We start from the raw sequence: 24,590 nt of genomic DNA on the forward strand, positions 1-24,590 counted from the left end.
CCTGACAGGCAAAACACATCCATCCACCCACCCACATAAACAAGCGCACCTTTGTCACGTGACTTTCCTTCAGTGTTAGATGAGTTTAAGTGATATATGAGGTAATCCCTCCCTCCCTTTTTTCCACTAAACTTTGTTTCAAGATTCAAGATTCAAGATGTTTTATTTGTCACATACACACACAGGGTGTGCAGTGAAATGAAAGTGGCAATGCTCAGCAGGAATGTGCAAGGGCAACAAGTACACACTATTTACAAATAAAAAACAACACAATATTTACAGTAAGTGTGTGTGAGTGTGTGTGTGTGTGTGTGTGTGTGTGTGTGCCTAAGAGGGGCAGTTGTGTGGGTCTATGTGGGGGTCCTGGTGAGGTCGGAGTTCACAGTCCTGATGGCCTGAGGAAAGAAACTCCGTCTCAGTCTCTCTGTTCTTGCAGCGTGACTGCGCCTGCCTGACCGCAGCAGCTGAAACAGTCTGTTGTTGGGGTGGTGAGGATCCTTCATGATCCTGCCGGCTCTGGTTCTGCACCTCCTGGTGTACAAGTCCTGCAGGGTGGGAGTGTAGTTCCAATAGTGCGCTCAGCCGACACTACTCTCTGCAGAGCCTTCCTGTCCTGAGCGGAGCAGTTGCCAAACCAGGCTGTGATGCTTCCTGTCAGGACGCTCTCTACAGCTCCAGAGTAGAAGGACTGAAGGATCCTCTGGGAAACTTTAAATTTCCTCAGCTGCCTGAGGTGGTAGAGGCGCTGCCTTGCCTTTCTCACCAGAGTGTCTGTGTTTGTTGACCATGTCAGATCCTCGGTGATGTGGACTCCCAGGTATTTATACCCGCTCACCCTCTCCACAGTAGTCCCGTTAATCCCCAGTGGTGAGTACGTCCTCTGTTGTTGTACCCTCCTAAAGTCCACAATCAGCTCCTTAGTTTTGGTGACATTCATGATGAGGCTGTTGTCCTGGCACCAGAGTGACAGGTCAGCAACTTCCTCCAGGTAGGCCTTCTCGTCGTTGTAATCATTATGTTGCAAGTTTCACATTCAGATGACACATCAGCCACCTGGGGATCACACCGGGTGATGTTATTCCACCTGTCCTGTCATGTCCTGTCGAACAAAACTAATAAGATAAAGATGAATGTTGGATGAGTAATAAGATCTAACAGATATTTTATTTTAATTGGCATAAGAACAGTGTTTTAAAGCCGAAACGACACGTTCACACACCCAGGGCGTCGTGGCTGACCTTTGACCTCTTTGGGATTAGTTTGATGTTCTGTAGGAAGCAGGCGGCAACCTGCAGGGGGCGACTCCTCCCAAAATAAAAATATGTCTGGTTGTATAGAAGTCTATGCTTTATGTGTTGAAGCTGCATTCTCTCTCCTGACCACCAGGGGGCGACTCATCTGGTTGTATAGAAGTCTATGCTTCATGTCTTAATGCTGCATTCTTTCTCCTGACCACCAGGGGGTGACTCCTCTGGTTGTATAGAAGTATATGCTTCATGTCTTAATGCTGCATTCTCTCTCCTGACCACCAGGGGGCTCCTCTGGTTGTATAGAAGTCTATATAATGACTCTACTTCTCTCTTGATGTATTCCCTCAGTAAACATTGTAAACATGAGTTTATGTCTCTATCTCTAGTTTCAAGTCTTCTTCTATACAGCATGATGTCATCATTTAGGACTTTATGGTCTGTAGAGTTACACAGACCATAAAGGAGGGGGCGCTTTAAGGGGCGGAGCTACAAGGTGATTGACAGGTCGACAACGGCGTCACTCCTCCTTATTCCAAATATGGAAACTCCTGTCCATTGGCCGGTTATACTAGTTACCCAGATACTTACAATATTATCTCCCAGCATTACTAATAACTTCTCTTTGTTCCTTCATGACTGGAAACGATTTAATTCATAAGGTGACTACTCTCCCCTCCGACCTGCCGCGTCACTATTGGTGACGACGCGCATTAGTACGCTTTATATTTATCGATGATTGCTGAGCGATAAATGTCTTTGTGTTTTTATAGCTCGACATTTTCACCCAATTTCTTAATTTTTTAAACCACATTTTTGCTATTACGGCTTTTCAGGTGGTCCCGAGTGCCGATGGACCCCCCCCCCCCCGTCTTTTTTAATGTGTTCTCGGAAAACCGGATTAAACCGGCGTCCAGTCGCTTTCAATATTTCTTTTTTTTTACGTCAACGTCTTGTCGAGTGGCACCAAATACCTGACGACCCTCCAGTCGGTGAGTCAGTCAAACTGGTTCAACCGTTCCGTTGTGTTTGCCTCTCACGCCTCGGAATATCGTTGGTGTTTTTTTTTTGGACCTGACGTTTAACATTCTTGTGCATGTCTCACTCCTGCAGCAGCAAAATATGTGTCGAACACTATGCAAATATGCACACGCACACACGCACACACACACACACACGCTACCTGTCGACTTACGGGATGAAACGCGGTTTCCTGCTTCGCTTCAGGCGTGTAACGTGTGTGTGTGTGTGTGTGTGTGTGTGTGTGTGTGTGTCGTGGTGCTCAAGCACCAGTGCCCTGGATGAGTAAAGTGCCCTTTTTGCTGGAGCCCACTTTTTTCATTCATCAGGATTTAAGAATAAAAGTTATTTTCTCTGCCATCAAGTCCCCCAAAATGTGTTTTGATATCCGACGGGGCATTTATTTGAGTTCTTGTGAGATACCCTCCCCGCCCCCCCCTCCTCCTCCTCCACTTGGTGCTCGCGCAGTGCTCCTCGCGCCACTAAACGGCTGCACCTCCTTCTCCTCTGACCCACAGCACCAGACACACAGGTCATGACGGCGTTTGTCCCTTGACGTTGTTTTGTGATAAATCAACCACAACATTAGCGCTGCTGAAAGCATGACGTCACGACTGGTCCGACGGTTCTTCAAAAAAATGAACAAACAAAAACTCACGAAATCCGTGACGACACTCAACTATACATAGCTCTCTCACCAAGTGACTATGCTCCCATAGACTTACTGCGTCAGTGCACAGACCAAATCAATGATTGGATGTGCCAAAATTTCCTCCAACTAAATGAAAATAAAACCGAGATAATTGTGTTTGGTGCTAAAGAAGAAAGGCTGAAAGTTTGTGCTCATCTGGACTCCCTTTCTTTAAAGTCGAAAAATCAAGTCAAAAATGTAGGTGTTATAATTGATTCGGATCTGAATTTTAATACCCACATCAAATCAATAACAAAATCAGCCTATTACCATCTAAAAAATATAGCAAGAATTAGAGGATTTATGTCCAAACAAGATTTAGAAAAACTTGGGTAACTGTTCGCAGGAGTCGTAAGTCTACACAGAAGCCCGCTGTGCACCAACCACTTCACGTTTCCAAGCCTGCACAGAGACTAAAAGTGGATGTTCCTAAAGAGTCTGATTTTCCCAGCTGCTCCTGAACGCATCATCTCACTCTTCCGGTAAGCTTTGGTTGCCAGCTCAACAGCGAGCATGACTTCTTCTTCTCTCCCTCCCGCTCCCTCTTGCTCAGTGTGTCTCATGTATAGTTATCCCCCTGCCTCCCTTAATGATAACGATACATGCAACAAGTGTAGTTTATTTGCTAGGTTGGAGGCAGGTCTAAGTGGGTTAGATGCACGGCTCCGCGCTATCGAAGCTCAGACAGCTATGCTAGTTAGCCCGCCCTCTCCCGTAGTCGGCGCGGAGCTACAGTCAGCTGTTAGCTGTGCCCGGCGGTAACCGTGCAGCCGGATGGTTGGGTAACTGTTCGCAGGAGTCGTAAGTCTACACAGAAGCCCGCTGTGCACCAACCACTTCACGTTTCCAACCAGTTTTCCCTGCTCAGCGACACAGCTGAGGAACACACCCTGGTTATCGGGAGCTCTATAGTCAGGAACGTGAAAATAGCGAAGCCACGGACCAGAGTCGTGTGCCTCCCGGGGGCCAGAGCGGGCGACGTGGAGTCTTGTTTGAAGCTGCTGGCTAAGGATAAGCGGAGATACAGTCAGATTGTAATACACGCCGGTGGTAATGGCGCCGAGCCGCCGCTCGGAACTCACTAAAATTAATGTGGAATCGGTGTGTGCTTATGCCAAGACGTTGTCGGACACCGTAATTTTCTCTGGCCCTCTCCCAAATTTGCAGAATGTCGTCTTTCAACCGCTGGCTGTCGAGGTGGTGCCCAGCGAATAATGTGGGCTACGTAGACAACTGGAAGACTTTCTGGGAAAAACCTGATCTGATGAGGAGAGACGGCATTCATCCCACGTTGGACGGAGCGCGTCTCATTTCTGCGAATATGACCAAGTTGATCACCGGACTTAATCTATGACAACCCAGGGTTCAGATCAGGAACCGGGAGCAGAGTTGTAGTTTAACACCCTTCTCTGCTCTTCCATTCGAGCAGTTACCCACCCTTGACTTTAGAGTAGAGACTGTGTCTGTCCCACGGCCACTTCAATTAAATAAATCAAAAGTAAGCAGAAGAGGAGTCGTACACAATAACCTTATACAAGTTAACACAATTATTTCAGCAGTGCAACAAAATAGGTCTATTAAATGTGGTCTCCTAAATATTCGATCTCTGTCATCTAAAGCTGTGTTACTGAATGATTTAATATCAGATAATCACATTGATTTATGTTGCCTAACTGAAACCTGGCTGAGCCATGAAGAATATGTCTGCCTGAATGAATCGACTCCTCCAAGTCATATTAATACTCACATTCCTCGAGGCACCGGTCGAGGAGGTGGAGTACAGCCATCTTTGAATCGAGCCTATTAATTAATCCTCAACCAAAATTACACTACACCTCATTTGAAAGCCTTGTTCTTAGTCTTTCACATCCAACCTGGAAAACACTACAGCCAATTCGATTTGTGATTCTGTACCGTCCACCAGGTCCATATTCAGAGTGTATATCTGAATGCTCAGAATTTATATCAAGTTTGATTCTTAAATCCGATAAAGTTATTATTGTTGGAGATTTTAATATCCATGTGGATGTTGATAATGATTGCCTTAGTGCTGCATTCATCTCCTTGTTGGACTCGATTGGCTTCTGTCAGAGAGTACAGAAACCCACTCACAGCTTTGGCCACACGCTTGATCTTGTTCTTCCTTGTGGCGTTGACATTGAGTATTTGAACGTCTTCCCACAGACTCCTCTTCTGTCAGACCACAACCTCATAACTTTTGAATTTATACTACGGAGTGTACTCCGTTAGTCAAAAGTTTCTACACTAGATGTCTAACTGATAGTGCTGTAGCTAAATTTAAAGCGATTCCTTCTGTATTTGATTCGATACCACGTCTCAATATAACAGAGGACTCCTGGTCTAACTTTAGTCCGTCCCAGATTGATCATCTTGTTGACAGTGCCATAGGCTCTCTGAGAATGACACTGGACTCGATAGCCCCTCTGAAGAAGAAGACAGTGAGGAAGAGGAGGTTTGCTCCTGGTATAACCCTCAGACCCGCAAACTGAAGCAAGCGTCACGAGCTTGAACGCATATGGCGTTCAACTAATCTCGAAGAATCCGCTTAGGTTGGCGAGATAGTCTTAAAACATATAAGAAGGCCCTCCGTAATGCCAGAGCAGCCTATTACTCATCAATAATAGAAAAAAATAAAAACAACCCCAGGTTTCTCTTCAGCACTGTAGCCAGGCTGACAGAGAGTCACAGCTCTGTGGAGCCGAGCATTCCTATAAACCTTAGTGGTAATGACTTTATGAACTTCTTTAATGAAAAGATTTTAACTATTAGGGACAAGATTAATAATCTCTTGCCCATAACCAGTGCCAATCTGTTCTCAAGTGGAATGGCCTTGAAAACCGCTGTATGCCCTGGTGTATATTTGGAGGATTTTCTCCTATCAACCGTGACCAATTATTTTCAACGGTTTCTACTTGAACACGCCTACCTGTCTCTTGGACCCCATCCCGACGAGGCTGCTTAAAGACGTTTTGCCTTTAATTGGCGGCTCTCTATTAGATATTATCAATGTGTCTCTGCTAACAGGCCACGTACCACACTCCTTCAAGGTGGCTGTTATTAAACCTCTCCTGAAGAAGCCCACTCTGGATCCAGAGGTATTGGCTAACTACAGACCGATCTCTAACCTCCCTTCCTCTCCAAGATCCTTGAGAAAGTGGTCAAATCAGCTGTGCGACTTTCTACATCATAATAGTTTATTTGAGAAATTTCAATCAGGATTTAGAAAACACCACAGCACCGAGGCGGCACTGGTGAAAATTACAAATGACCTCTTAATGGCAGCAGATAAAGGACTCCTCTCTGTCCTGGTCTTGTTAGACCTTAGTGCTGCATTCGACACCATTGACCATGACATCCTGTTACAGAGACTGGAGCAGTCGATTGGCATTTCAGGCACGGCACTAATTTGGTTTAAATCCTATTTATCAGATCGATCTCAGTTTGTATTTGTAAACGATGACGCCTCGATAACCACCAACGTTAATCACGGAGTTCCACAAGGTTCTGTGCTTGGACCAATTTTATTTACCTTATACATGCTTCCTTTGGGCAATATTATCAGGAAACACTCCATAAACTTTCATTGTTATGCAGATGACACTCAACTATATTTATCGATAAAACCAGAGGAGAGCAACCAACTCTGTAAAATTCAAGCATGTCTTAAAGACATAAAAACATGGATGACCTGCAACTTCTTGATGTTAAACTCAGACAAAACCGAAGTAATTTTAATCGGCCCTGAGCACCTCAGAGATCAATTATCTGGTGATGTGGATTCTGTAGACGGCATTGCCCTGGCATCCAACACCACTGTAAAGAATCTTGGCGTTATCTTTGATCGGACTTGTCCTTTAACTCCCACGTAAAGCAAATCTCAAGGACTGCATCCTTTCAACTACGTAATATTTCAAAAATCACGCACATCTTGTCACATAAAGATGCAGAAAAATTGGTTCACGTTCGTTACTTGAGACTGGATTACTGCAACTCCTTATTAGCAGGCTGCTCTAATAAATCTCTTAGGTCCCTCCAGTTGATCCAGAATGCTGCAGCTCGTGTTCTCACTAAAACTAAGAAAAGAGATCACATCACTCCTGCACTAGCTGCTCTGCACTGGCTCCCAGTAAAATCAAGAATCACTTTTAAAATTCTTCTCTTAACCTACAAAGCCTTGATTGGTGATGCTCCATCATATCTTAAGGAGCTTGTCGTACCATATTGCCCCACTAGAGAGCTACGCTCACTAAATGCGTGACTACTTGTAGTTCCTAGAGTCTTACAAAGTAGAATGGGAGCCAGAGCCTTTAGTTATCAAGCTCCTCTTTTATGGAACCAGCTTCCAATTTCAGTCCGGGAGGCAGACACAGTCACCTCGTTTAAGAGTAGACTTAAGACCTTCCACTTTGACAGAGCTTATAGTTAGGGCTGAATCAGGTTTGCCCTGGTCCAGCCCCTTGATATGCTGCTATAGGCTTATAGCTGCGGGGACGTTTAGGATGCACTGAGTACCTATCTCCTCTTTTTTCTCTCCTTAAGGATGAATTTTCATCTCTCAATCACACGTTACTAACTCTGCTTTCTCCCGGAAGTCCTTTTGACTTTACGTCTCATGGGGTCATCGGACCCTATGAGACGGCATAGATCCTATCTGCCTGATGGATCGTCTGGGTCGTGGAATTCCTGCTCATGACTACGCCACTGTCCTGTTGAGACTCCGCCCTCCTCCTCCCCACCGCCATCTGCCTGATGGATCGTGGAGGTCTCCATCGTGGAATATGCCTACTATGAACTATTCATACACTCTGTCATATTCATTGAATGTATTTTAACTCTAAATCTGTCCTTCTGTACACATTACATCTATTGCATCTGTCCATCCTGGAGAGGATCCTCCTCTGTTGCTCTACTCCAGGTTTCTTCCTTTTTCCCCTGAAGGGTTATTTGGGAGTTTTTCCTGGTCCGATGTGAGGTTTTGGGGCAGGGATGTCTATGTGTACAGATTGTAAAGCACTCCGAGACAAATTTGTAATTTGTGAAATTGGGCTATACAAATAAACTGAATTGAATTGAATTAATTCACGCCTTCATCTCCAGTAGGTTAGACTATTGTAATAGTCTTTTTTCAGGTCTCCCCAAAAAAGCACTTCGACAGCTACAACTTATTCAGAATGCCGCTGCCAGAGTCCTAACAAAGACTAAGAAAGTTGAACACATTACACCAATTCTCAGGTCTCTGCATTGGCTACCAGTACGTCAGAGAATCGACTTCAAAATACTGCTGCTCGTTTATAAATCTCTAAATGGTGTAGGTCCAAAATATATCTCTGACTTGCTTCCACCTTATGAACCCTCTAGGCCTCTTAGGTCATCTGGGGCGGTCTGCTAACTGTTCCCAGAGTTAAACAAAACATGGTGAAGCAGCATTCAGTTATTATGCCACACACAGTTGGAACAAACTTCCGGAAGAGCTTAGATCTGCACCAACTCTTACTACTTTCAAAACAGGCTAAAAACGTTTATGTTCTCCATTGCCTTAAATTGAATCTTGTATTAATCCTGAAATAATAAGACAACGACAGAAGGAATGATTCTTTGCACTTAGATTTTTATCTTTATTTTTTCTTTTATTAATCTTCTTTTATGCTTTTATGCCTTTTTAAATTGTTTCTTTGATGCACTTTGTATTCCTCTTTTTTATTTCTTATTCTTGATCTATTTTTTTTGTAAAGCACTTTGAATTGCATTCATGTATGAAATGTGCTATATAAATAAACTTGCCTTGCCTTGCCTTGCCTTATGCTTCATGTCTTAATGCTGCATTCTCTCTCCTGACCACCAGGGGGCTCCTCTGGTTGTATAGAAGTCTATATAATGACTCTACTTCTCTCTTGATGTATTCCCTCAGTAAACATTGTAAACATGAGTTTATGTCTCTATCTCTAGTTTCAAGTCTTCTTCTATACAGCATGATGTCATCATTTAGAACATTATGGTCTGTAGAGTCACACAGACCATCAAGGAGGGGGCGCTTTAAGGGGCGGAGCTACAAGGTGATTGACAGGTCGACAACGGCGTCACTCCTCCTTATTCCAAATATGGAAACTCCTGTCCATTGGCCGGTTATACTAGTTACCCAGATACTTACAATATTATCTCCCAGCATTACTAATAACTTCTCTTTGTTCCTTCATGACTGGAAACGATTTAATTCATAAGGTGACTACTCTCCCCTCCGACCTGCCGCGTCACTATTGGTGACGACGCGCATTAGTACGCTTTATATTTATCGATGATTGCTGAGCGATAAATGTCTTTGTGTTTTTATAGCTCGACATTTTCACCCAATTTCTTAATTTTTTAAACAACATTTTTGCTATTACGGCTTTTCAGGTGGTCCCGAGTGCCGATGGACCCCCCCCCCCCCCCCCCCCCGTCTTTTTTAATGTGTTCTCGGAAAACCGGATTAAACCGGCGTCCAGTCAAACTGGTTCAACCGTTCCGTTGTGTTTGCCTCTCACGCCTCGGAATATCGTTGGTGTTTTTTTTTTGGACCTGACGTTTAACATTCTTGTGCATGTCTCACTCCTGCAGCAGCAAAATATGTGTCGAACACTATGCAAATATGCACACGCACACACGCACACACACACACACACACACACACACCCCGAACGCCTCTCTCCGCGGCTACCTGTCGACTTACGGGATGAAACGCGGTTTCCTGCTTCGCTTCAGACGTGTAACGTCCCGGTGAGAGAGACAACGCCGCATTCCTCGCATAGTCGGGCTGTCGGAGAGAACCGCTGGGCCCACGTCTTCAACGACCGACGTGTGTGTGTGTGTGTGTGTGTGTCAGGCACGTGCACAGATAGAGCCCTAGTGGTGCTCAAGCACCAGCCCCTTTGCCCTGGATGAGTAAAGTGCCCTTTTTGCTGGAGCCCACTTTTTTCATTCATCAGGATTTAAGAATAAAAGTTACTCTCTCTGTCATCAAGTCCCCCCAAATGTGTTTTAATATCTGACGGGGCATTTATTTGAGTTCTTGTGAGATACTTCGCGACGCTCACGACCCCCTCCCCCCCCGCGCTCCTCCCTCCTCCTCCTCCACTTGGTGCTCGCGCAGTGCTCCTCGCGCCACTAAACGGCTGCACCTCCTTCTCCTCTGACCCGCAGCATCAGACACACAGGTCATGATGGTGTTTGTCCCCTGACGTTGTTTTGTGATAAATCAACCACAACATTACGCTGCTGAAAACATGACGTCACGACTGGTCCGACGGTTCCTAAAAAAATAAACAAACAAAAACTCACGAAATCCGTGATTTCAAAGCCTCGTCCAGCTGTTTACTGATGTTAGTTATGTTTAGAGAATAGAGAGAGAGAGAGAGAGAGAAGAGAGAAGAGAGAGGGAGAGAGAGAGAGAGAGAGAGAGAGAGAGAGAGAGAGAGAGAGAGAGAGAGAGAGAGAGAATTCTTATGTTATATTTAACACGGGCTAGTCTAGGATTTGCGTGGCCAGACTGAAAAAATAATCATAAGGCCTCTCTTGTTCAGAGGGCCGGGCCAAATGTGGAGGCGGGCCGTATTCGGTTTGAGGACCACTGCTCTTGGCTGTTGATGTCTATCAATATCGCTCATTTTGAAAATGACGTAAGAGAGCAATACGGATCCATATCAGACCAGCGAGGAGGGAAATACGTGGCTGGCATGTCTGTGCACGTGCCTGGTGTGTGTGTGTGCGTGCAATACGGACGCAATACCTTGGGTTGAGGTATTTAGACACAATGGCTTATTAAATATCCGGTTGTCACACACTAATTATTATACAGTGGAGTGCAGTCAGAGGACTCGTGTGTTGTGAGGTGTTACAGATGCATTCTCTCTCCTGACCACCAGGGGGCGACTCCTCTGGTTGTATAGAAGTCTAGGCTTCATGTGTTAAAGCTGCATTCTCTTTCCTGACCACTAGGGGGCGACTCCTCTGGTTGTATAGAAGTCTATGCTTCATGTGTTAAAGCTGCATTCTCTTTCCTGACCACTAGGGGGCGACTCCTCTGGTTGTATAGAAGTCTATGTTTCATGTGTTAAAGCTGCATTCTCTTTCCTGACCACTAGGGGGCGACTCCTCTGGTTGTATAGAAGTCTATGTTACATGTGTTAAAGCTGCATTCTCTTTCCTGACCACTAGGGGGCGACTCCTCTGGTTGTATAGAAGTCTATGTTTCATGTGTTAAAAGCTACATTCTCTTTCCTGACCACTAGGGGGCGACTCCTCTGGTTGTATAGAGGTCTATGTTTCATGTGTTAAAGCTGCATTCTCTTTATTGACCACTAGGGGGCAACTCCTCTGGTTGTATATAAGTCTATGTTTCATGTGTTAAAGCTGCATTCTCTTTCCTGACCACTAGGGGGCGACTCCTCTGGTTGTATAGAAGTCTATGTTTCATGTGTTAAAGCTGCATTCTCTTTATTGACCACTAGGGGGCAACTCCTCTGGTTGTATATAAGTCTATGTTTCATGTGTTAAAGCTGCATTCTCTTTCCTGACCACTAGGGGGCGACTCCTCTGGTTGTATAGAAGTCTATGTTTCATGTGTTAAAGCTGCATTCTCTTTCCTGACCACTAGGGGGCGACTCCTCTGGTTGTATAGAAGTCTATGTTTCATGTGTTAAAGCAGCATTCTCTTTCTTGACCACTAGGGGGCGACTCCTCTGGTTGTACAGAAGTCTATCATTCAAGAGACAAATACTGGCGGTAATTGAATCCCTTTATTCAAATGATTTGTCATGTGAAGCTCTCACCATAAACCACATCAAACGTGTCTTTCTTCGAGTATTTGTGGCAACAGGAACGTCTTTTACAAAGTTTTTATCTCACTTTTAATATTTAAGTATTCTAAAGTTACACAATAAATACATGAAAACCAACAAATGACACATTTAGTTTGAGGATTTTACATTTTAAGCTGCATTTCAAAACAAAGTTCATCTCACTGGTCACTTGAACACAGCGATCTCCTTTACTGGTCCCCAGAGAACACACACACACACACACACACACACAGACACGCACACACACACACACACACACATGCACACGCACACACATGCATTCAGTTCCCTTTTTTCCTTTAGCACACAAAGAGGCATACTTAAAGTTTGCAGGTTTACATGTGTTCAGACCCACATTTCACACACACACACACACACACACACACACACACACACACACACACACACACACACACACACACACACACACACACACACACACACACACTGTGTCTCTCAGCTCAGCTCAACGGATCTCTTCTTGGAAGCGGCGGCAAAATCCTCGCTCATCTTCAGTGGAGAAAGCATCCTCCACAACCCCCCCTCTCCCCCCCCCCCCAACTTTCAAGTGTGTGTGTATGCCTGGGAATGTGTGTGTGTGTGTGTGAGTTCCCCACAGTGTTCAGGTCCATATCTTACATGATTCAAGTTGTGTGATGCAGTTGGAAGCGACGGATGAGCCCGCAGCAGCTGATTGGACGAGGCTTGTGATTGACAGGTTGCAAAGTGGTAAAAGGGGGAGGAGTCAGTTACATCACGAGCAAGTGCAGGTGCAGCTCTGTCAGTTCTCCACAAAAAAAAGAAGTGATTATGGGCGAGTGCACGGCAGGGGAGCAGTGTGAGGGGGGTGGGGGGGGGCGCCGGGGGGGCGGGGTCAACGCGGCTCATCGACCAACCCCGCGGCGGCGTGTCCTGAGTGGCGCTCAGGGGCAGTGGTAGATGGGCTGCACGTACTCGGGGGGGAAGTAGCCCACGTGGCCGTGGCAACGGCCCCGCCAGCGCAGCGAGTCGGAGCAGTCCACGAGCTCGATGACGTCGCCGCGCAGGAAGCGCAGCTGGGACGGGTGCTGGGGGGCGAAGTCGAAGAGGGCGTGGCCATGATGGGGGCGCTGAGGGGGGGGGGGAGAGAGAGAGAGAGAGAGAGTGAATGAAAACATTAGGCTTGTTTTTCTTGTTATGGCTGAATGAATGAGGTCATGAGAGAGAGACGGAGAGTCCAGAACGATGAGAGAGAGAGAGAAAGAGAGAGAGAGAGAAAGAGAGAGAGAGGCTCTGCTTCTCTCTCGCCCAATGTGTTTAAAAAAAAATATATATTTTTATTTCACTCTAGTGGAGTCTCTCTCTTCCTCCTCTGATCTCTGTAACCTCTCAGAGAGAAGAGTGGAAGAGATATGAACGGGGAGTGAGACCAAGATTGTATTTTTGTTGTTGTTGGGCGGTGTGTGTTTTTGCAGGGCTCTCAAGTTTTGAAGACAGGCAAGAGTGACAGATACGTTTTTTTCTGATTGGCTATTGTGGAGCCCATTTCCTTTTTTTGATTGGCTGATAAGTGGCACCTCACAGCAGAACTCCAGGGGAGCGCTTGATTCCTCCACGGTGAGGGCAGCGCGGCTCATGTTTGCGTGCTGCGGCACATTAAAACATTAAATAGCCGAGAGTTTTTTCAGCGTGAGAAATACGATGTGTGGCGGGAGTGCGTGACTTAAGACCGAAATGCGTGAGTCTCACGCTCAATGCGTGACACTTGAGAGCCCTGTGTTTGTGTGTGTGTGTGTGTGTTTGTGTGTGTGTGGAGACCTCCATGTTGCAATCCTGGGCTTTATTGCTGTGGACTGCTTCACCTCAGGCTAAGGCCCACTATGATGGCGTGACACACACACACACACACACACACACACACACACACACACACACACACTAACCAGACAGCAGGATTAGGATGATGAGACACACACACAATGTAATAAATCTTCCAGGTTCATCCTTTTACTGTTTCGCTGATCCAGTCTAGACTTCTCGTTAGTCTCTTGGATTTGGGTGCAGAGAGAGAGCGTGTGTGTGCAGGCCTCTATTTGCACCGGGGTGTATGTGCATGTGTGTATGTATGTGTGTGTGTGTGTGTGTGTGTGTGAGAGCACATCCATTTTTCCACGCCAGCTCGTGAGAAATATGGTCCGCCGGTATCGCGCTCCGCCGCCTCGTGATCAACGAACACATTACTCTGGGACATCGATGGACTACAGCTGTCACACACACACACACACACACACACACACACACACACACACACACACACACACACACACACAGACCAACCGCAGAATAAGAGATGCACAGGCTCAAGTTAGTCCTCCACAGACTCTATTTTCTCTTTGAAAATGACCCACATAGTCCAAAAACTTCAAATAAATAAATACATTCATGTGTCATTAAAAAAAGCAATTTTATATTTTGGTGAGACCCTACAGATTGTGATGTAATCAAATGGAATGTCGTCTTTGTTAAATCGCTGTTTATTCGTATTGTTAAAATATACTTAAAAAATAACTAAAATGTATCCATTAAAACGGTCATTAAAAAACGAGTCATAATAATCGAGGCTGCAGGTATAAATGTGTCTATATATATATATATATGTATATGTGTATAAATATATATATCCCATATTTTAATATATTATATATTTATATAACTGTCTATATATATATTTATATGTATATACAGACATATATATATATGTATATAAATATACATATATATATATATATACAGACATATACATATATATACAGACATATATATATATAAATATAGATATACAGACATATATAAATATAGATATACAGACATATATATAAATATACTAGGGCTGTGAAACGATTAAAATTTTTTATCGGGTTAATCACAGGTTTTTGTGGATTAATCATGATTAATCACATATTAACGATATTCTCGGTATATTTTGTGAGAACATAGAGATTTATGACAAAAGACGGATATATACATTTATACATTCTTCTATACAATGGTGCTGCAACTCAGCAGTTATTTAGCAGTTTTCTTCCATATGGAACATTAATACATCTTCATCCTAAACAGAATGTTTAACCCTCCTGTTACCTTTCGGGTCAATTTGACCCCATTCAATGTTTAATGTCGGTGTTCTTTGGGGTCAATTTGACCCCAGGCTGTTTTTCACTGTGTCAAACATATAAGAAATATCAACTTTTTTATTTATTTAAAGGGCTATTTAGGTAGTCAACAAACAAACATAAAGTACCTCACACTTAAACTTGGGAAGCAATATTAATTCTAAAATTTTCTGAGGTTTTAATTGCTGGGGTCAAATTGACCCGAGGGTAAAATATGTTAGTAAATGTAAAGGTAACAGGAGGGTTAAACAGAACATTTTTCTCTTGTTTGTCAACCATTAACTCCACCATGATGCAATCTAAAGGCCTCTAGTCTTCCTCTAGCAGCTGCTGAGGCAAACTGACTGTGGGTTTTCCTCATGAACTGGGCCGTGATGAAAGGGACGGCGGGGACACCGCTGCAAAGCTGAAACCTCACCGGCACGGACAGGTGGACAGATTGACAAGTGACTTTTTTGCTCGGTCGATGCGCGCCACGGAGCTCTGTGGCGCGAGACGGAGATCGATAAGTGTTAACGCAACGAAGAGACAGAAATGACATGCTGCTGTGGAGATACGATCAACAACAGACGTTTAGTTTAATAAAAGAACAAAGACGTGCTGTAGAGAACATGTCAGGGCGCGCGCCAATCTTTTTAATGTCATGCGATCTACCAACACTACGCGCGATCGACTGGCAGGTCGCGAACGACGTGTTGAGTCCCTGATCTACAGGAAGTAAAAGTAAATAAGGTTTCCGTAGGTGAACCTGCGGAAGGATCATTACCGATGAACAGACCGTCTGCATGAGAGCGGACAGAGTTCAGATTGAAGTGGTGTATTGGAAGCTCATTTTGCAAGTGACTTTTTTTTCGTCCCGACGACCAACAACAGACAGATTGGAAGCTCATTCTGCGCATGCGTTAAATGCGTTAAAAAAAAAAACTAGTTAAACCTGAAATTGAGTTAACTGAGTTAACGCGTTATTTTTCACAGCACTAAAATATACATATATATATACAGATATATATATATAAATTTACTTATATATAAATATATATATATAGGTGAATATTTTTAAAGTCTAATTCGGTGATACTTCTGCAGAGGATATGCTTTGTTTTCACTTTTAAAGTTCCCTTCATGCACATTAAGTGTTATGGGGGGGGGGGGAGAGAGTCACTGAAGACATTCAGAAGCGGTATTTAGGTCGTACAGATTGTTCCCCCTCTCCCTCAGGATCGCCGTGGTTACCTCCCGCCTCAACCGCCATCACGAACGCCCCGAAGCTGAATTATTAAAGCGCACCTGTTCCTGCTGCTTCGTGGAAGAAAAGCCTAATTTTTTAAGTGGTATAAAAAACCAGACTTATTGAAGTGAAGCGATCAATACATGTGGATCATCTTCTGAAGAGCCGACTCGACACATTTCAGCCTGATATTGAAAAAACAAACGACCCGGCGGCGTTAGAAAGAAACGAGTGTGCAAAGAACAGGTGGTGGCAACATCTGGAAGTCGTGCTCATGGGTCTGCGAGTCGCTTCGGGCCGATGCCGTCCGAGGCTATTCAAATGCTACTGAGGCTATTCAAATGCATCTGAGGCTATTCAAATGCATCTGAGGCTATTCAAATGCATCTGAGGCTATTAAGACGCTTCAACACCTTTTAACGGGGGACAAACACCAGCAGCTCTTTTATTCCGTGTCTTTCTTCCACCATGTTGGAAACAGACTCATTTCTATTCTCGCTCACGTTGACGAGGTTTACGTCTCGATGCAACTGAAGGAAAGCTGGAGAACAACGACGTGTCTGAGCTCTCCTTCAGTGAGACGTGCTCCTCAAAGACTTGAGACTTGTTCCTGAAAGACTAGAGACTTAACTTGGACTTCTTCCTCAAAGACTTGAGAATTGGACTCAAGCTTAAAGACTTAAGACTTGTTCCTCAAAAAGTTGAGACTTGTTCCTCAAAGACTTGAAACTTAGACTCAATCTCAAAGACTTGAAACTTTTGGACTTCTTCCTCAAAGACTATAGACTTGGACTTGAGCTTAAATACTTGAGACTTGTTCCTTTAAAGACTAGAGACGTGACTTAGACTCAAGCTCAAAACTTAAGACTTGATTTGGACTTCTTCCTCAAACACTTGAGACGTATTCCTCAAAGACTTGAGACTTGTTCCTCAAAGACTTGAGACGTATTCCTCAAAGACTTAAGACTTGTTCCTCAAAGACTTGAGACGTGGCCTCTCCCTCGGCGGCAACATCACGGGAACGATTTACCTGTCGTTTAATATTTTCCTCTGACTAATCCTTTCGGAGCACACCTGCGAGCGCATTGAAAACCAGACAGAGGGCGTTGAACGTCACGTAAAGCTCCCCCTCGGGACACATTGAGCCGTATGAAGAAAGAGTTTAGAAACCTCTCGTCCAAATATCCTGCGTGGCCACTAAATCCTGACTTAAACCCCATATCTCGACTTTCCACCGCTCGCCCTGGCTCGGCACCCCAGGTGACGTGTTTGGTTCTGCTCCAGACCGACGGCGGCGCCGTGTGATCTGTGTTATTACGAGCTGCGCCTCAACGTCAGAACCCCGAGGCCACGGCAGCCACGGCCCCAAAATTGACCTTATTAAAAATCTGTTATTATATTGTCTCTTGACTATGTAGGAGCACTTGTTTTTATTAAACCTTTATTCAACCAGGTCCCATTGAGATTAAACATCTCTTGTTCGAGGGTGACCTGGACAAGACAGGCAGCGACATAAAAAACACGTAGTTACACACAAAAAACACAAGGAACACGTAGTTACACACAAAAAACACAAGAAATACAAAGTTACAAACAAAAAATACAAGAAACACAAAGTTATAAACCAAAAAACACAAGAAACACGTAGTTACGCACAAAAAACACAAGAAACACAAAGTTACAAACAAAAAATACAAGAAACACGTAATTACACACAAAAAACATACAAAATACGTAGTTAAAAACACAAGAAACACGTAATTACACACAAAAAACACAAGAAACACAAAAAACATTAAAAAACACAGTCACAAACAAAAAACACAAGAAACACGTAGTTACAAACAAAAAACACAAACACAAAAAACACGTAGTCACAAACGAAAAACACAAGAAACACGTAGTTAAAAAAACAAAACACAAGAAACACAAAAAACATTAAAAAACACGTAGTCACAAACAAAAAACACAAGAAACACGTAGTTACAAACAAAAAACACAAGAAACACAAAAAACATAAAAAAACACGTAGTCACAAACAAAAAACACATGAAACACGGAGTTAAAAAAACCCACACAGAACAAGACGAGTTAAAAGAAACTAAAAGTTAAGAGACGGTGACATCACCGAGTTAATTTAAAGAAACATTTATATGGTAGGGAACCTGCCTCCATTTCTTTAACGTTATATTTAAAAGGCCTTGACGATTTGAGACTTTCATCCCCGCTGTGGCGCGTTGGGGCGGTGACCTCATAGTTTGAGAGAAGTTGTAATAACACACCCGGGCGAAGTGCTCGGGGTCCCTCAGGAAGACGGTCCTCTCCTTGGCGATGCTGCTGCTGTGGTAGAAGTCCACCAGCTCGTTGAGGGAGGAGAAGAGCTCGTCCCACACGTAGTACTGGCTGCAGCGGTCCTGCAGCAGCTTGAAGTGCTGGACGTGGTCCCCGTAGCTGGAAAACACAGAGAAACAACACGCATGAAGAGTGACTCATCCTGAACGAGACACGTGGCATAAATATTTAATTACAGATATCATATATATATATATTATATTTATATATATATAAAATCATATACGTCATATTTTAATATATGAAATATATAAATATATTTGTATACATATATATAGACATACTGTATATATTTATATTTGTAATATATATAGAGACATATATAAATATATATGAACATATACAATATATATATATAAATATAAATATACAGTAAAAAAAAGATTTATAACAGCTGAGTGTTTGTCTTGAGTTTTCTTAGCTGTAAGCCATAATCAGCATATTAAAAGAATTTGTAATGAATCCAGAATGCATGACATTTTTGTTTTAAATTGCATTACTCTGAGACAGTCCTGTATATGAACATATACAGTATATATATAATATATATATTATATAATTATATATGTCATATTTTAATATATTAAATATATGTGTATATTTGTATACATATATATATACAGACATATATATATTTTAAAAATATATATAGACATATATATAAATATATATATGGAAATATATATATATATAATATATACATATATATATAATATATACATATATATGTATATATAATTATATATATAATTTTAATATATTAAATATATATATATACAGGACTGTCTCAGAAAATTAGAATATTGTGATAAAGTTCTTTATTTTCTGTAATGCAATTAAAAAAACAAAAATGTCATGCATTCTGGATTCATTACAAATCAACTGAAATATTGCAAGCCTTTTATTCTGATTTATTGCTGATTATGGCTTACAGCTTAAGAAAACTCAAATATCCTATCTCTAAATATTAGAATATTTCATGAAAAGTATACTAGTAGAGTATTAAACAAATCACTTGAATTGTCTAATTAACTCGAAACACCTGCAAGGGTTTCCTGAGCCTTGACAAACACTCAGCTGTTATAAATCTTTTTTTTTACTTGGTCTGAGGAAATATTAAAATTTTATGAGATAGGATTTTAGAGTTTTCTTAAGCTGTAAGCCATAATCAGCAATATTTAAAGAATAAAAGGCTTGCAATATTTCAGTTGATTTGTAATGAATCCAGAATGCATGACATTTTTGTTTTTTTAATTGCATTACAGAAAATAAAGAACTTTATCACAATATTCTAATTTTCTGAGACAGTCCTGTATACATATATAGAAAGGAGGTTGTTTGTTTAAATTATTTTAATCTTCTGCAGGAAGTCCACAGTGAACAATACACATGTAACACATTCAGGATAAGACACCCTTCAAATCAATACAACTAGTAGACAGTAGAGTCTTATTTCTCCAGTATAATGACGTTTGACCTGCAGGTCAGAGTGTGAATCTAAAGTTATGATGTCATGTCCAACCAAACACACATTTAGCTGAATCCCTCGCCCCAAACGAGCAGAAATAGCCGCGCGCCTTGTTGTCATGATTAAAAAGAGTTTTGGCCGGCGTTCATTGTTCGTCATACCTGCTCCCCGCTCATCCGGTCGGTTGCTATGGTAACTTGCCAGCTTATCTTTAGAAAATCTGGACACACCGTGATCACGCGGTTACATAACCGCCTCCGGTGTGCGGCGGAAGTCAACGCAACGCCCCATCTTCCTCAACACGCCACACAAGTCGGAATGTGTGTGTCTGTGTGTGTGTGTGGGTGTGTGTGTGGTTGTGTGTGTGTGTGTGTGTGGGGGGGGGGGGGGCTTCTAAATTAGTGGTGGTTTAAAATATGAAGATATTTATAATAAAAGAAGATGAAGCAGGAAAACAGCACTCATTAAATTTATGGCAGGTTCTTCCGACAATAAACCCTCACTAGAATAAACCCTCACTAGAATAACCCTCACTAGATTAAAGCCTCACTAGATTAAACCCTCACTAGATTAAACCCTCCCCAGAATAAACCCTCCCTACAATAAACCCTCACTAGAATAAACCTTCCCTAGAATAAACCCTCCCTAGAATAAACCCTTCCTAGAATAAACCCTCCCTAGAATAAACCCTCCCTAGAATAAACCCTTCCTAGAATAAACCCTCCCCAGAATAAACCCTCCCTAGAATAAACCCTCCCCAGAATAAACCTTCCCTAGAATAAACCCTCCCTAGAATAAACCCTCTCTCGAATAAACCCTCCCTAGAATAAACCCTCTCTCGAATAAACCCTCTCGAATAAACCCTCTCTAGAATAAACCCTCCCTAGAATAAACCCTCTCTCGAATAAACCCTCTCTCGAATAAACCCTCCCTAGAATAAACCCTCTCTCGAATAAACCCTCTCGAATAAACCCTCTCTCGAATACACCCTCCCTAGAATAAACCCTCACTAGAATAAACCCTCCCCAGAATAAACCTTCCCTAGAATAAACCCTCTCTCGAATAAACCCTCCCTAGAATAAACCCTCCCTAGAATAAACCCTCTCTCGAATAAACCCTCTCTCGAATAAACCCTCCCCAGAATAAACCCTCCCTAGAATAAACCCTCTCTCGAATAAACCCTCCCTAGAATAAACCCTCCCTAGAATAAACCCTCTCTCGAATAAACCCTCTCTCGAATAAACCCTCCCCAGAATAAACCCTCCCCAGAATAAACCCTCCCGAGAATAACCCCGCCCTATAACCCCGCCCTATAACCCCGCCCTTGGCTCCAGCATCAACACCATGACACCTCTCTGGCGCTGCTCTCCACTGTGATCTTCTCTGTGAACATCTCTATCAGCCCCGCTCTCTCTGCTGCCCCCTACTGGTCGGGCTACGTTACTGCCACCGAGTGGCACAAAGCAAAATGAAGGAGAGTTCATATGTTGTGGAGGTTTTACAGACAGGAAGCAGACGAGGCGAGTGCTCCTCCCTTTTAGGGGATCCACGACAATGCAACGTGGAATAAAAACCCACCGGACCCTCAGAAGAAAGGAAAAGGGAAACGAGACTTCCTTTTTTATTTGCCCGTTGACCGTCTACCTCACACGTCCTGCAACGCTCTTATTGTTCTCAAATGTAAAAAACAAGCGTGTTTATCATGACGAGAGACATATTTCTTGACAGAAATGCCACTAACTCTGTCTATGAAAACTCTTAATTTCACACAATGCAATAAGAAATTAAAACGAAAGAAGAAGATTAACTGTTTTCAAGTTTGTTCACGTGGGTTTACACACGGAAAAGGAAAGTTTCTCGATGTGGACGTGCCGCACCGTGCAGTTCCTCAAACGTCCACTGGAGGCTCTGAAAGCGACTCAATCCCAACGACTTAAAACACGAGATGCCGATCTTCCTACATTTGGTGAAACCTTCAACATTAAAAAGCAGCGTTGTTGCTTCATCCCAATTCAATCAAATAATTAGTTCTACAGCTTTAAAAAATAAATAAATAAAACATCTTAAAAGTAAGAAATCTACCTTACTCTACTTTAATTATTACCCACAATCTTTAGAGAGTCAGAGTGCGTAACACCGACAGCATCCGTCTTAACTTCACACACACACACACACACACACACACACACACACACACACACACACACACACACACACACACACACACACACACACACACAATCCAAGTGCCCTCTCATCTCCCTGATCCAGGGTAATTAAGGCCCACAGCGATAGAGAGATTATTTTCCTTTTCCAATTTAAAGGAAATGGGCGAGAGAGAGAGATTAAGAGAGAATGAGAATGATTGAGAGAGAAAAAATGAAATAGACAGAGAGAGAGAGAGAGAGAGAGAGAGAGAGAGAGAGAGATGGACCGTAGACCAGGACAGAAGTTATTTATAAAACTTTTGCTCCACGACAGCACAATTCAAGACATGTGAAGGTCATCCGTCCATCCTTCTCTCGACTTTTCTCTCCATCAATCTAGTCTCACTCCTCTCTCATCCTCCCCTCTTCCCCTTTATCCTCTCCTTCTCCCTCCATCTTTTTCGAATGTGCTGTTCAGTTTTTCTAAACCGCTGCAGATGTCTGAAATATACTTCACACGGCCGCGCTGACACCTCCAGCTGTCAATTTAACTCTGTGACTGTGTGTGTGTGTGTGTGTGTGAGTGTGAGTGTGAGTGTGTGTGTGTGTGTGTGTGTGTGTGTGTGTGAGTGTGTGTGTGTGTGTGTGTGTGTGTAACTGATGGTTGTGTCAAGGAGTTATCAGAGTGTGCGTCAGCCCGTGTGTTCGCCGAGAAGTCGCGATTACATCAGCGCTTGTGCGTGTATGCGCGTGTGTGTGTGTGCATGCGTATGTGTGTGTGTGTGCATGCGTGTGTGTGTGTGTGTGTGTGTGTGTGTGTGTGCATGTGTGTGTGTGTACATGTGTGTGTGTGTGCGTGTGTGCATGTGTGTGTGTGTGCGTTCGCTCATGTTTCAGAAGCCGAGTGCACGACGCGCACGTGAGTGATGGAGCGAGAGGTTCGGCTCCTCCTGCGGCATCAATAAATATTCAGCATCGCGATAGATGGATGAGGAGAGAGGGAGGAAGTGTGTGTGTGTGTGTGTGTGTGTGTGTGTGTGTAGTGAGGGGAAGGGTGATAAAACATGTGTTGGCAATTTGGCCGTAAGTGTGCCTTTTGGAGGAGGTGATGTTTGGCCTGAGAGGCGGAGAGCGAGTCTCCTCTCAAGTCGGATTTCATCATCAATAAAACGCTAAACGAGAAAAATAAAAAATAAAAGTTTTAATTCAAGAATTCGGACACCGATGAGTTTTTTTGGGGGGTTCAGACCGGAGCTGCTGCCGTTGGTTTGCAGAAGCATGGACGCTGAAGGAATTGCATGTGATGAATATGGATATGAAGAGGATCGAGTATGGAGAGAATACGTAGAGAGAACCATGGAATCAAAGAGAAAATGAAAGGAGGAGACCCTCTGGGGGTTTCTCTCCCAGAGGGTCTGGCTGGTCTCAGCTTTCTCAATATGAGAAAACGGAGAAATCAAAAAGTGAAATCCTGCAGCTCGACCCGCTGTCAGCTGCAGCGCTGCTTTCTCTTTCCTCTCTCTCTATTCTTCTCTCTGTTCCTCTCTGTATTTACGTGTCTCTCGGCCACTGAGCTGTGGAAGCCTTCCGGATGGTTAATACAACGTTTTGATGACAGAAAAGGAGACCGGTGCACTTTTCTCTTTGAGCAATGATGACAGTAAAATAGAGATGATCGTTTATTTGAGGTTATCATGACAAACGTTGCAGTTTGTCTTCCATCTAAAACCCTCCAGCACTTTGTGTGAGAGTTAGAGGAGAAGATGGAACATACCACGTTGAGCCTCGCGGGGAACATGACGCGACACCCAGCGGTTAGCTTAGCACAAAGACTGGAAACGGGGTTTCTCCACATGCATTGAATTGTGTAAGCTAAACTCAGTTAACTAAGCAAACTAAGATAAACCAAGCTAAACTAAGTTAACTAAGCTAACTAAAATAAACTAAGCTAAACTATACCAACTAAGCTAACTCAGATAAACGTAGTTAACTAAGCTAACTAAGATAAACCAAGCTAAACTAAGTTAACTAAGCTAACTAAAATAAACTAAGCTAAACTATACCAACTAAGCTAACTCAGATAAACTTAGTTAACTAAGCTAACTAAGATTAACCACGCTAAACTAAGTTAACTAAGCTAACTAAGATCAACCAAGCTAAACTAAGTTAACTAAGCTAACTAAAATAAACTATACCAACTAAGCTAAACTAAGCTAACTAAGATTAACTTAGTTAACTAAGCTAACTCAGATAAACTAAGCGAAACTAAATCAACTAAGCTTAACTAAGCCAACTAAGGTCAAATAAGCTGAACTAAGCTAACTAAGCCAACTAAGTTAAACTAAGCTGAACTAATCTAACTTAGCCAACTAAGCTTAACTAAGCTAACTAATCTAAACTAAGTGAAATAAGCTAACTAAGCTAAACTAA

The 24,590-nt window shown here is 43.0% G+C and overlaps 1 protein-coding gene across 1 annotated transcript in view; it reads right to left on the reverse strand.

Annotated features, from left to right (window-relative positions):
- Window positions 1-11,735: 11,735 nt before the first annotated feature.
- Window positions 11,736-24,590, reverse strand: part of grapa (GRB2 related adaptor protein a) — a 23,142-nt gene continuing 10,287 nt past the window's right edge. Inside the window, exons 4-5 of the mRNA XM_056408064.1 lie at window positions 18,476-18,644; window positions 11,736-12,922 (exon numbers count right to left, since the gene is read on the reverse strand). Coding sequence (XP_056264039.1) covers window positions 12,737-12,922; window positions 18,476-18,644 — 355 coding nt within the window. The 3' untranslated portion in view covers window positions 11,736-12,736. The remainder of the gene's footprint in view (window positions 12,923-18,475; window positions 18,645-24,590) is intronic.

The sequence above is a fragment of the Pseudoliparis swirei genome, chromosome 23 (assembly GCF_029220125.1).
Source record: "Pseudoliparis swirei isolate HS2019 ecotype Mariana Trench chromosome 23, NWPU_hadal_v1, whole genome shotgun sequence".
In the NCBI taxonomy this organism is placed as follows: domain Eukaryota; kingdom Metazoa; phylum Chordata; class Actinopteri; order Perciformes; family Liparidae; genus Pseudoliparis; species Pseudoliparis swirei.